Here is a 12,542-nt window from a genome sequence, read left to right as displayed (position 1 = left end):
AGAATGGGGTTCGATCAGATAATGGGTGTACATTTGCACACCCTTGTTTAGCTGTAGTTATCCTTATGTCGTTGCCACAGGAAACATGCCATCATTGGGTACCTACACCGCAGCCCTGCCATGCGCTTGTCAGGCCATCTCCTTTGACTCGCTGCACCAAGCCTCGATTCCGGCTGTAAGCGCCACCCCCAGAATCAGAAGGCGTGTCCACCAACGGAGCAGAAGGAACTCGCACAAATCCATGCAAACATGAAACCACCATGTCACTATATCCTTAATAAAAAGGTATTACAAACATGATAGCATTGTGAGAAGTCAGAAGTGACATGGCATTACCCAAATCATGAAGAGACCCACAACCAACAAAGTTGCCATGCCAGATTGAGTACAAGGTATGGCTGGAAACAATATTCGAAGTCCTGATCTCATAGGTTTAAATCCTAAGAAGAGACCAACATGATGAATTTAGTTTAGTTCACACACAGACCGGTAAGAGCGTGTACCCAAGAGAGATGCGACTGCGAAACCTATGTATGGTTCCGTCCCCTCACCGGCGATGCCGCCAGTCTGCTCCGCCTCCGGTGGCCTTAGGGCCTTGGAGGCGTGGTAGACCACGGCCCCTCGCCGGCGGGAGGGTTCTCGTTCTTTTTTAGGTTGTTTTCAGTGTCTTGTTCGGGATGATGAGGTGGCAGGTACATCTTTGATGGCAGAATAAGGTCCTCCCACCCTATCCTAGCTTCAGTGATGTGCCTAGCATATTTCCTTACATATATGGAAAGATATAATCCTAACACTGGCTAGGAGGTCACATATTGCTTCCACAAAACTTGCTCAGTGGCAGGTTTGCTAGTACTAGTGGCAGTAACAGAGGTCAATTTGATGGCGGTAGACTGGTAGTGCTGGCTTTGGAGGTGACTTCGGTGGTGGAGATGGTAGTGGCGCCGGCATTAGCCAAATGGTGAGCTTGGTTATGGTTTTTATGAACTCTTTGCATGACATTTAATTACTATGTTCTTTCATTTCTATGTTTGAACTGTTGTGTTTCAATTTAAGAATTTGAAAATGGTTAAAATGCTATGCACAAGAGATAGTCATGCTTGAATTTCAGTTATTGTAGTGCTTGCAAGTAAGATTCTCACTTTTATACCTTGAGCAGTGATACGTACGGAGTTAATAAACCTACAAATATTTACTACAGGAGAGCATGCAAGCTTGTTCTTTCTCCCCCAGCATCACAATGAACTGAATACTGCCCGCACATTCTTTTCTTCAAGAAAACGCATTACTTGAGTGCACTCTGGAGTCTGAATACAGATTGCGTAACTCAGCACAAATCCATGCAAACATGAAACAACCATGTCACTATATATCGTTATGAGGGTACTACAAACATGATAGCACTGTCAAAACTGATGCAGCTTAAGAACATCTCTCTATTGTTGGTACACAAAAGTAAGCACAATCCAGCAAACTCTCAACTCTCAAGCATAAAATCCTCACTGCATCTGATGAGCTACAACTAAATGACTGGCAAACAACGGGCACTGGGCGCATAGGCACTCCATAAGCTACCGAACTAGAAGCGGGTCTTGCGCTTCCGCCCTGTGTATTTCGTGTCAGCGGGAACCTCACGTCCTCTTTTTCTCATCTGCTCCTTTTTCCTCAGGAGCCAATCCCTGCCTCGACCGTTCTTGTTGTTGTTCACCTTCCGCCTCTTGTTTGAACGGTTCCGTCCATATGTGCCAACCTGCATTGGAAAAAATACATTTTATCATAAATGGTAGGTAGACCATCATCTGTTCAGGGCCTGCAAATTAGAGAGCAGAAAAAGAGAAGTATGGTCTAAGTTGATTCTTGATCAAGCACAGCCAGTTAGCTCACAGCCCAAGATAGCAGCAGTAGCAGTTTCAAGAGTAATTGAACATACATGAATTACTGGGTAGAACTGAAAGTTTGCACAGGAATATTTTGTTGCATAACCGATACATACAATTGGATTAAATGAATCTGACATTCGTTGATTAAGATGACATACATTATGATACTCGTAAACAAGGCTTTAAATCATGTTTTTTCTAAGCTACGCAGCAAGGTCTATGTCAGCTATCAGGGAATTTACGATAAAAGATTTAAAATAAATAAATCACAATAAAGAGAAGAAAGAAGACATGTTAATTTAGAAGTACTAATACATGTCCATGGCACCATTTTTGAGATCACAAACCACTGGACCAATCAAGTAACGTAAACAACATGTCCAAACGATTGAAAGTAAAATCTTTTAAGTCTTAACAAGGAGCTAGCTGGCAATGATGACTTGAAAACTGGAACCTATTCTTCTTCACAGTCAGTAGAGAGAGTTATGGGCTCTCAATGATCAATTGGTAATTGTGTGTCCTCATCTGACGAGGAAGATGAAATCACTTCTTCATCTTCATCTGGATTGAGCTTAGTCCTTTTGGGTTGCTTATTACTCCTGGTAACCCTTTTCCTCTTGCTTGTTCCATGTGCGGATCCATGATCAGAATTCATTGCTTGGTTCTTGATTGGTTCATCTCTTGCATTTTCGCAAAGTCGATCATTATCATCATCCTCAAGAACATCAACAAAAATAGTATCACAATGGGATCTTGGTTTTGGTTCTTTTTCTTTCGCTCCAGTGTAGAGTTGAACTTGATAAAATTACACCGCAAAAAAAAGAGATAGCGGCCTTAACTGTAACTAGGACAGCGATAAAAGGTCCCTTAGGTTAGATTTTAGACTTCCCAAAATGCTATAGCACAGTTATTTAAAACCTTGCTTGTAAAAAGAAGCTTAAGACTAGAAAAACATCATGGAATAAAGCAGCAGACAAAGGATAGAGATTAAGAGCAGTAAATAAGTTCAAAATGTATAAAACAGAAAATTGTCTTGTTAAGGGCGAGCTTACTGTTTGGTCATCATTGCTCTCATCATCATCGTCATCATCATCATCATCACTGCTGCACATCTCACCATCTTGACCTTTCGCCTTTGGGAGAGATGTGGCAACAGAAGGTGAACCACAAGTGAGGACAAGGTAGGATTTCTTTGCTTTCGAACTGTCAGAGGAAAGGCATCAGCAGAAGTCTACAGCATGAAATTCATAAGACTGTTCGCACACCATGGCTTCAAGGCAATGAAATTCTTACCTATGAGGCCAGTCAATAACCACTCCACCAGCAAAACCAGCATTCATGGCAAAAGACACGAGCATTTCAGTTTGCTTCACATTATCAGCATAAAATTGTAGAACGGCTCTTGCTCCCCTTGCTAGGCATCTATATAGTGATCCAAAGAAAGCCCTGAAAAAGCATGCACATGTCAAGGTTAAGAACTGGTTGCAGATAACACAAGAGATAGACTGCAATATAACTTCACGTACTTTAACCGCAATCTTGGTTCATGAGATGACTTGTCAGCATTGCACAACCACTGTACACAGTCGACAAAGAAGAGTAGTGGAACAATTAGAAATGATGAAATAAACAAGGCAAGTTAGTTGCAGAAACAAAACAACAACTTAAAAGGTTAACCTGAACTGCTGAAATACTGATTGCACCATCAATAACTCCTGGGCGCAGGCCTAAGCCCTGGAAGATGAGTTATTGTAAGCATAATAGTAGCTCAAAGTACCACAACTTGTGGTTACACAGCTGTGAAGAGCTTGATGTAGTTGTGTATGTAAAGCAAAGATGTGAAATCATGGTAATCTCGCACGGGCAAAACCACTTTGGCAACCATACGGTTACAGAGAAAAGGCAGTACTGCAATGTTTAGGTTCTTCGGCTTCATTCTACTATTTTGCTACCACACAAAGTTTTGAAGGCCCCCATCTAATTTTATGGTGTCAACTGATGTTTAGATCATGTTAAACAGAAGTCGTGTTCACTATTATCATACCAAGAATGCTTTCTATCCGTTGTTTTAATGAGTCCCCTGATGTAATCAGGACCTTTATCTGTAATGAACATGTTCATGAATGAACCAAAGGGTGCTACCCATTATCTATAAAAATAAGGATGTCCACATGACAACTAAGAATCACACATACAACTCAAGTGTAACACTAAGAATCACACAAGACAAGCCTACATGACATCTAGAACTAAAGTCATGACATGAACATTTTTTTACCAAGTCATGACATAAACATGGCACCTGGAACTAAAATTTCTCCACTAAGCCAACAACATAACGTGTAATTTACCTCGCCCATGTCCGCGAGTAGGAGGTCACCCTCTGCTTCCCGCTCTAGAGCAACGTCTGCAAGGGAAAACAAAAGTGAAGCTCCAGAACAGAAACTTAAGCAACTCACCGACATGCCCATAGTAGCTAGCAACAAACAACGTGAGTGGAGTTCCTCACCAAGCATGGACTCTGAAATATCGCAGCCAATCCAGTGGTGGCCATGTTCAGTCAAGGTCTCACCGCTAAGTCCAGAGCCGCACCCTGCGATTCACGTACCACAGTTCAACCAAAGGATTCTCCAAAGGAAACATAACATATAATTGGGCTGTGAGAGAGCGTAGGACAGAAGCTGACCGATGTCGAGGAGCATCCTGGGGACGCCATCGTTGGGGAGGGCGAGCAGCTCCAGCGCCCTCTCGGAAATCCTCGCCTGGATTTCGATGATGCGGGAGGAGGTGGTGTACTTGCGCGCCTCCGACTCGTTGTAGAATATCTCCGGCGGCGCCTGCACCTCCGGCCGCGGCATCTCGCCTCCGCTTCCCCCTTCGCGCCGCCGCCGCTGAGCTCGCTCGCTGGTGTGCTCCTGCGCCGCCGCTGCTGCTGCGAGGGTTTCTCTCGGGTGCCTTTATGGGCCTCTGACGGGCCGTGGGCCGTAACCCCATACAAAAACATTTCAGTGGGCCCATGAACCCACGGCCCAATGAAGAAACCCTAGTAGCATCTATAAATTCTCCCACCGGTCTAGGGCACCTTCCTCCATCACCAGAAGCAACCGCCGCACGAGGCTCGCCGTCACCTCGTCGCCGGAGACCGTACGACCGCCGCCGCTCCACGCCATGGGTAACAATCTGACCCCCTCTCTACTCGTTTTGTGCTTCTCGGTTTCTGACCCGCCGCTGTGGTGTGCTCAGGTAAGGTTCACGGATCGTTGGCCCGCGCCGGGAAGGTCCGGGGCCAGACGCCCAAGGTGGCCAAGCAGGACAAGAAGAAGCAGCCGCGCGGCCGCGCCCACAAGCGCATCCAGTACAACCGCCGCTTCGTCACCGCCGTCGTCGGCTTCGGCAAGAAGCGCGGCCCCAACTCCTCGGAGAAGCTTGGTGAATTTGTCGACAGCGACGAGCATATACTCGTATCCTCCTGGCGAGGCCTTATGTAACTTTCCCACCATATCGAGGCCCCATTGAGCAAAAGGCCAAGATAATGGTATTGGCATCGGCCTCTGCTGCTGGGAGAATGAGGCTTCGCGGCAAATCTCTGGCACGCGTCACAAGTTCGTACTATCTCCTTCGCATCCTCGATTGTTGTTAACCAGTAAAATCCAGCTCGAAAAACCTTGGCCGCGATAGCTCGGCTGCTTGCGTGATGACCGCATACTCCTTCGTGTACTTCCTTCAGAATTACCCTTCCTTCTTCAGGTGTGACGCACCTTTGCAATACTCCCGAAATGATTCGTTTGTATAGCTCCCCTTTGACCACAGTAAAGGCCTTAGAACGTCGGATAACTCGCATTGCTTCAACTGGATCGTCGGGTATTCTTTTCCTGAGGATATATGATATGTACGCCTGCATCCATGGAGTTTGCACCATCATTACTAAGTCTTGTTCCTCTTCTTCACCATCCGATGTTCCTTTTGAAGCTTCCGAAGTTTTCTCCTCTTTCTTTTTCTTCGGTGCTTTCTTCGACTTGGTAGATCTTTCGGCTATCTCTTCCCAGAACACTCCTGGTGGAATTGCGAGACACCGCGACCCAATATTCGCGAGAACATCGGCCTCATCATTACTCAGCCTGCTGATATGATTAACTTCACAACCATCAAACAGCTTTTCTAGCTCATTGTAGACTTATTTGTACGCAACCATACTATCGTTGACTGCATCGCACTGGTTCATGACTTGCTGAGCCACCAATTGCGAGTCGCCGAAGATTTTTAGTCGAGTTGCGCCGCAAGCTTTCGCCATCTTCATCCCGTGTATGAGGGCTTCATATTCTGCCTCATTATTAGATGCGTTTGGAAACGTCATCCTTAAGACATATTTTAACTTGTCGCCTTCAGGTGATATTAATATCACGCATGCTCCTGCTCCCTCTAATCTCTTGGACCCGTCGAAGTTCATCGTCCAAGTTCTCGATAGATCTGGTGGTCCTGTATTTTGCAGCTCCATCCACTCTGCGATGAAATCTGGCAGAATTTGCGATTTTATTGCTTTTCTTTTTTCATACGCGATGTCCCGAGGAGAAAGTTCTATTCCCCAAAGGGAGACACGACCTGTAGCTTCTGGATTGTTTAGTATATTGGATAGAGGCGCCTCGTTGATCACTATTATCGGATGCGCCGGAAAATAGTGCCGCAACTTTCTTGCGGTTGTGAACACTCCATATGCTAGTTTCCGGTACTGCGGGTACCGCTGTTTTGAAGGCGATAAAACTTCACTGATGAAGTATACCGGTCTCTGTACTCCATGGAGTTTTCCTTCTTCTTCTCTTTCGACAACTAACGCCGTGCTGACCACCTGGGGTGTAGCCGCAATGTATAACAGGAGGGGTTCCTTCTCTTTTGGCGCCACCAAGATTGGTGGTGTCGAAATTGTGCGTTTAAGATCCTCGAAAGCTCTATCTGCCTCTTTGTTCCACTGGAACTTCTCTCCTTGTTTGATTAAGGCGTAAAACGGTAACGCCTTTTCTCCCAGCCTGGCAACGAATCTGCTTAAAGCTGCGACTCGCCCAGTTAATTGCTGTATTTCTTTCAACTTTGTCGGCTTCCTCATTGTTACGATAGCTTGGATTTTTTCGGGATTAGCTTCAATCCCTCTGGCTGAAACCAGGAACCCAAGAAGTTCTCCCGCAGGGACGCCGAAAGAACACTTCGTCGGATTCAGCTTGAGACAAAATTTGTCGAGGTTGTCGAAGGTTTCCTTCAAGTCCTCGATTAACGTTGCCCCCTTTTTGATGTTATGACGACATCGTCGATGTATACTTGTACGTTTTTCCCAATCTGTGTTGCTAAACACTTCTGCATCATCCGCTGATATGTTGCTCCCGCGTTTTTCAGACCAAAAGGCATTGTTCTATAGCAGAATACGACGTAAGGTGTAATGAACGCTGCTTTGACCTCATCCTCTTCTTTTAATCTGATCTGGTTATAACCAGAGTATGCATCCAAGAAGGAAAGACGTTCACATCCTGCCGTGGAATGATAATTTGATCGATCCTTGGTAGGGGAAAGTGATCATTTGGACAATGCTTGTTGAGACACGTAAAGTCGACACACATGCGAAGGACTTTAGTGTTTTTCTTCGGGACCAGCACTGGATTTGCTACCCATGTGGCCTCTGTATGCAGCTCTTTGATGAAACCAGCTTCTCTTAGTCGATCGATTTCTGACAACATAGCTTTTCGGTTTGGCTCTGAAAAACGCCTCAGAGGTTGCTTGATTGGTCTCGCTATTGGATCCAAGTTTAGGTGGTGCTCGGCAAGTTCCCTAGGTACTCCTGGCATGTCAGCTGGACACCATGCAAAGATTTTCCAGTGCTCACGGAGGAACTCGACGAGCGCGCTTTCCTATGCGAGGTCCATGTTTGTTGCGATGGACGTCGTTTTCTTCAGATCTGTCGGGTGGATCTGCACCTCCTTGGAATCTTTCGTCGTGTTAAAGGTTGGTTCCTTGTTAAATCTCCCTACATCTGGCAGCACATCATAATCAGTCATGAGCCTTGACGCCGCGTACTCTGCTTGCATCCCGAAAGTTTCTGCAGTTGGTGAAAATCCTTGTCGCATTTATCAGCTAATGCGAAGCTGCCTTTGACTGTAATTGGTCCTTTGGGGCCGGGTAACCTCCACAACAGGTACGTGTAATGTGGTACCGCCATAAACCTGGCATATGTTGGTCGTCCCAACAAAGCATGATATTGCGACGGAAAATCCACCACTTCAAACTCCAGCTTCTCTATTCTGTAATTTTCTCGGGTCCCAAACTGAACGTCGAGATTGATTTTCCCCAGTGGATAATTTGGCTTCTCCGGTGTGATCCCATGGAATCTTGTGTCCGTGGGTTTTAAATTTGCCAGGGATATGTTCATCTTCCTTAATGTATCAGCGTACATAAGGTTTAAACTGCTGCCTCCATCTATAAATACTCGAGATACGTCGAATCCCGCGATCACTGCCGGTAGAATAAGTGTTGATTGTCCTGGTCGAGGAACTTGTTGCGGGTGATCCTCAATTGTGAAACCAATATCTTGTCCCGACCAATTTAGGTACTCTTTCGTCGGTGGAGGCATCTTCTCTGCCATGAACACTTGTCGCGATATTACCTTCTGCTGCCTGTTAGATGGCCTAGCTTTCTGAATCATCAAAACTGCGCCATTGGAATTAGGGTCAACATATGGAGGTGGCTGTGGTGCTCCCGCTATTCTGAGTTGGTGTCGATTTTCGTCCGTAATTGCGGGAGGAGATGGTAGATGGATCTCACTCCTGGGTCCTTGGGGATTTCTATTTGCTGCTTGAGCATTGGCATACCCTGCAGCCCTCAGCATTGCTTGGAAGTTTCTACAATCCTTCTGTAAATGTCCTGATTGTCTCTTCCCATTGTTGTCGAGGTAAAAATGCATCTGGCAAGGCCCGTTCATCATATCTTCGGGAGATACATAAGGTCTTTGGAACCTTGATCCATTATTTTGCCTGTTATTCCGAGAGTCATCTCTGTTGTCGCCTTGCTGCTCATTACTCCTTTGATAATCATCTCTATTGTTTCCTCCATTGTTTCCTCGAAACCCAGCCGATATTTGGCCAGGGGCATCGTAACCCAAAAATTGTCGAGAAAATTGTCGTCTATTTTGAAAATTGCGACTACGGTCCTCCTCTGGTGACCTGTGTCGTTTATTATGTACCGCATCTTCGCCATCTGCCCATCTATTTGCTATCTCCATTAGTGCTGATATTGTTCTTGGGTTGGTTCTTCCCAAATCCTCAACGAAATCCTGTCGTCGAACTCCTGCCACGAACGCATCTATCGCTCTCTCGTCAGATATATTTTCTGCCGAGTTTTTTATGATGTTCCACCTCTGGATGTACTTCCTCATTGATTCGTCATGTTTTTGTCGACATGATCTCAACTCCTCTAGTGTCGCAGGCTTTTTGCAGGTTGATCAGAAATTTCTAACGAACACATCCTCAAAACTTTCCCAGCTGTCGATGGAACCTGGGGGAAGCTTTTTGATCCAAGATCTTGCGGCTCCACTCAAGTGTACTTGAATGCTCTGCATTGCTGTTGCTCTAGTTCCGCCTATCAATTTCACTGTCTCAAGGTAATCGACTAGCCAATCCTCAGGATCCTGCAGGCCGTCGAATTTCTTGAAATTGTCTGGTAACTTAAATCCTGAGGGGACCCGAGTTTTTCGAACTCGTCTCGTGAAACACGGGAGTCCACACATATCTTCCTCAGCAACTTCTGGTGATCGCCGTTGTTCCCTTCTATCTTGTCGCGCTCTATCCACCCTGGCTTGTGTCGCCGTATCTCTGACTCCGCTCGCTCTCGGTGGATCTTGCACTGCTACAGTGGGTCGTGGACTATTTTGTCTTGCGGCACCTTCGGGGGGTGTCGCTGCGAATGCTGCTCCCATGGCGCCGCACCCTGCTATGGCCATGTTGTACAGTGGTTCTCTCGGATCTCCGGCAGGTGGTCGAGATGCTAAGATGTAAGCCTGTGTCGCCATATATCCTGCCTCTGGTGTTTTGGGAATAATATTCCCCCTCGTGTCGATAGACATAAAAGACATGTCGAGGTTTTGGACTAGATTCTCTCTTTCTCCTTCAGGTATATGTTGCAGCCTAGATCTTGCTCTGTGCCTAGCTTCTCTATGGCTATCTCCCGAAGTTCTTGACTGTCGGCTTAACTCCGCCCGTCGCCTACTTGACGCACAAGCTGCTTCTCTCCTTTTATTCAGACTCTCTGCCTATTTTTCTAGATCTCTGCCCATGCGAGCGAGCCTATATTGATAAGCTTGCAATTCCTCTGCCGTAGCAGTTGTTGTCATTGGTTCGGAGCCATCCATGGCTCTTGCAGCTCTGTCCCATGCTTCTTGTGGAAGTTGAACTCTTAAACGTGGTGTAGGCCCGACATATTTAGTGCCTAAACCTCGCCTAAGGTCATTGGGATCGACTAATGGGTTACCCACATCGTCGAAAGCCTCTGACGTCTCCGGCTCTGCACGACTTGGCCCGCCAATTGCATAGACCTGATGATATGTCGAATTTTTATTTTTTCCAGGATTGGTGACACCATCATATAGATTGGTGAAGACCTTTCCGATAATTGCAGATCTGTCGATGAAGCTGAAGCTGTCGTCGCTGTCTGAGCCGCTGCTTATATCGGAGTCCGCAGACGACTCGAAGGACATGTTGCCAAAGATCTTGGCGAGCTTTTCACTTGCCACAATTTTGATGAAGCGTGGCGACGAAAACTCTTTTTCACTTGACTTTGTTGATGTCGCGGAATCCAAAAAGTCGGAATCGACCGTTGATAATCCCGACGAGATCGGAACTTCGAGACGATACGATCCTTCTTTCTTGACGCAGAATCGGAAGTTTCCGAACATCATCTCCACGGGCTCCTCCAGATTCGCATATGCATCCAAACGGGAGGGCGGGTGAGGAATAAAATCAACTAGACCAGTTTCGATCTGTTTACCTCCGTCCATGTTGTTGCTTGCTACCGATGAAGTTAACGATCTTGAACGTGCCATCGAGATCAGCTCCTTGTCGCCTCTAGATCCCACAGACGGCGCCAATTTACAAGGTATTAACTTGTCAATGCCTACAGATTGTAGACTAGGGTTTAGTTGGATGTAGAGGGCAAGTAGATCTCGAAGGTTTCAGCCGAAAAGTACTCGACGAATATAAAACTAGGGTTGTGTTAACAGTAAATTCGATCCTTTCTTTGTCCCTCGACTCCCCCTTATATAGGAGGTGAAGCCGAGGGTTTCGTAATACACAAGTTTACATAGTCCGGGAGGGTTTCTGACCCGTCCCGCAAGATTACAAGTAATGCTTCCTATTACAACTCTGGCTTTCCTTAATAGTATCTTGGGCTTCCGAATCTCCTTGCTCTTCGGGTTATGGGCCTTCAATAAACCCCGGGTACCTTCTTCGGCAGGCCCATTGGGGATGCCTATGTCACTCGGCGTACGTCGTCGGTGTACAGGTCCCTCGGCACAGCCGTGCCCACCGTCGGCGTAGGCCTGGCCGTCGGCGTACGCTCGCCGGCGTGCCGTCGCCGTTAACGGCGCCTCTCATACGCCGACGGCCATCCCCCTCGGCATAGGTTGGGGCGACGACCACGTGGCGGCCCGTGGCGCGCCGTAGCATGCAGCTACGCCGAGGGCAACCCCACGGCATAGAGGCGACGCGTGGCAGCCCGTGGTGCACCGTAGCACACGGCTACGCCGAGGGTCGCCACGCAGACGCCGACGGCCACCTGCGCCACGTGGCAGCCTCTCCGTGCCCATCCTACGCCGCACGTCAGGGTCTATGCCGAGGGCAATGCCGTCGGCATAGACCTGACCATATGGTCGCAGCAGGGGTCTATGCCGACGGCATTACCCTCGGCGAAGACATGCACCATTTTTTTTCCAGCAGTTCACTTTCAACCGTTCCAGCAGTTCACTTTGCACAGCAGTTCATACATCCAAATTCATCGAAATTCATCCAAATTCACCATAATTCACATAAATAGCATAAAATCCACATAGTGGCATACATGGTGCACATAATAGCATACATGATGCACATACAAGAGGAGAGTGCCATGTCATCCAATTACAGAACTAGCGAAGGAAGGACCCGGGCGGGGTTTGTTCGCCCACATCGTTGGCGAAACGAGCAGCCCGGGGTTGCGCTTCGGTAGAAGCTGCAGAAGAACCACCTGGAGAAGGACCGGAAGTACGCCCAGGAGAAGTCAACGGAGAGGCACCGGGAGTAGTCCCAGGAGTAGTCGACAGAGAGGCACCAGCAGAACGCCCAGGAGACCGACCACCTTCATGAACCGGTGTGACCTCGTGCCCACCCTGCGAGGCCTGGTTCCCGGAGCATCCCGTTCCCTACATGTTCCCTACATGTTAGCAACTTGCGACGCAAAGGGAAGTGGTAACTACGGGTTTGGCAAACAACTTACCTCCGGTGTGGATCCGTAGTAAGTCGCAGCGAAAGCTGCACTCGATGGCATGATAGGCATGTCCCCCGCCATGGTAACTCGAGCCGGTGGAGGTGTACCAGTAGACATAGAAATCATCATTTCCTGCAAGATAGGTTACAAGTTAGGCTTTGCAGAAATAAAGCA

General features: G+C 47.2%; 1 protein-coding gene across 1 annotated transcript; it reads right to left on the bottom strand.

Moving 5' to 3' along the window:
* Positions 1 to 1,342: 1,342 nt before the first annotated feature.
* On the bottom strand, positions 1,343 to 4,769 carry LOC124657706 (18S rRNA (guanine-N(7))-methyltransferase RID2-like). Its single transcript, XM_047196222.1, has 8 exons — positions 4,564 to 4,769; positions 4,387 to 4,470; positions 4,229 to 4,284; positions 3,555 to 3,611; positions 3,404 to 3,453; positions 3,171 to 3,323; positions 2,930 to 3,080; positions 1,343 to 1,747 (listed from the first exon to the last, which is right to left on the bottom strand). Exons 1-8 carry the CDS (start codon positions 4,733 to 4,735, stop codon positions 1,577 to 1,579), a joined length of 894 nt encoding a protein of 297 aa, XP_047052178.1. The 5' UTR covers positions 4,736 to 4,769; the 3' UTR covers positions 1,343 to 1,576.
* Between the last annotated feature and the right edge of the window lie 7,773 nt (positions 4,770 to 12,542).

This window comes from Lolium rigidum, chromosome 5, assembly GCF_022539505.1.
Source record: "Lolium rigidum isolate FL_2022 chromosome 5, APGP_CSIRO_Lrig_0.1, whole genome shotgun sequence".
Classification (NCBI taxonomy): Eukaryota; Viridiplantae; Streptophyta; class Magnoliopsida; order Poales; family Poaceae; genus Lolium; species Lolium rigidum.
The sequence above is the reverse complement of the archived record's forward strand: the minus strand, read 5'-3'. Positions and strand labels throughout refer to the sequence as shown.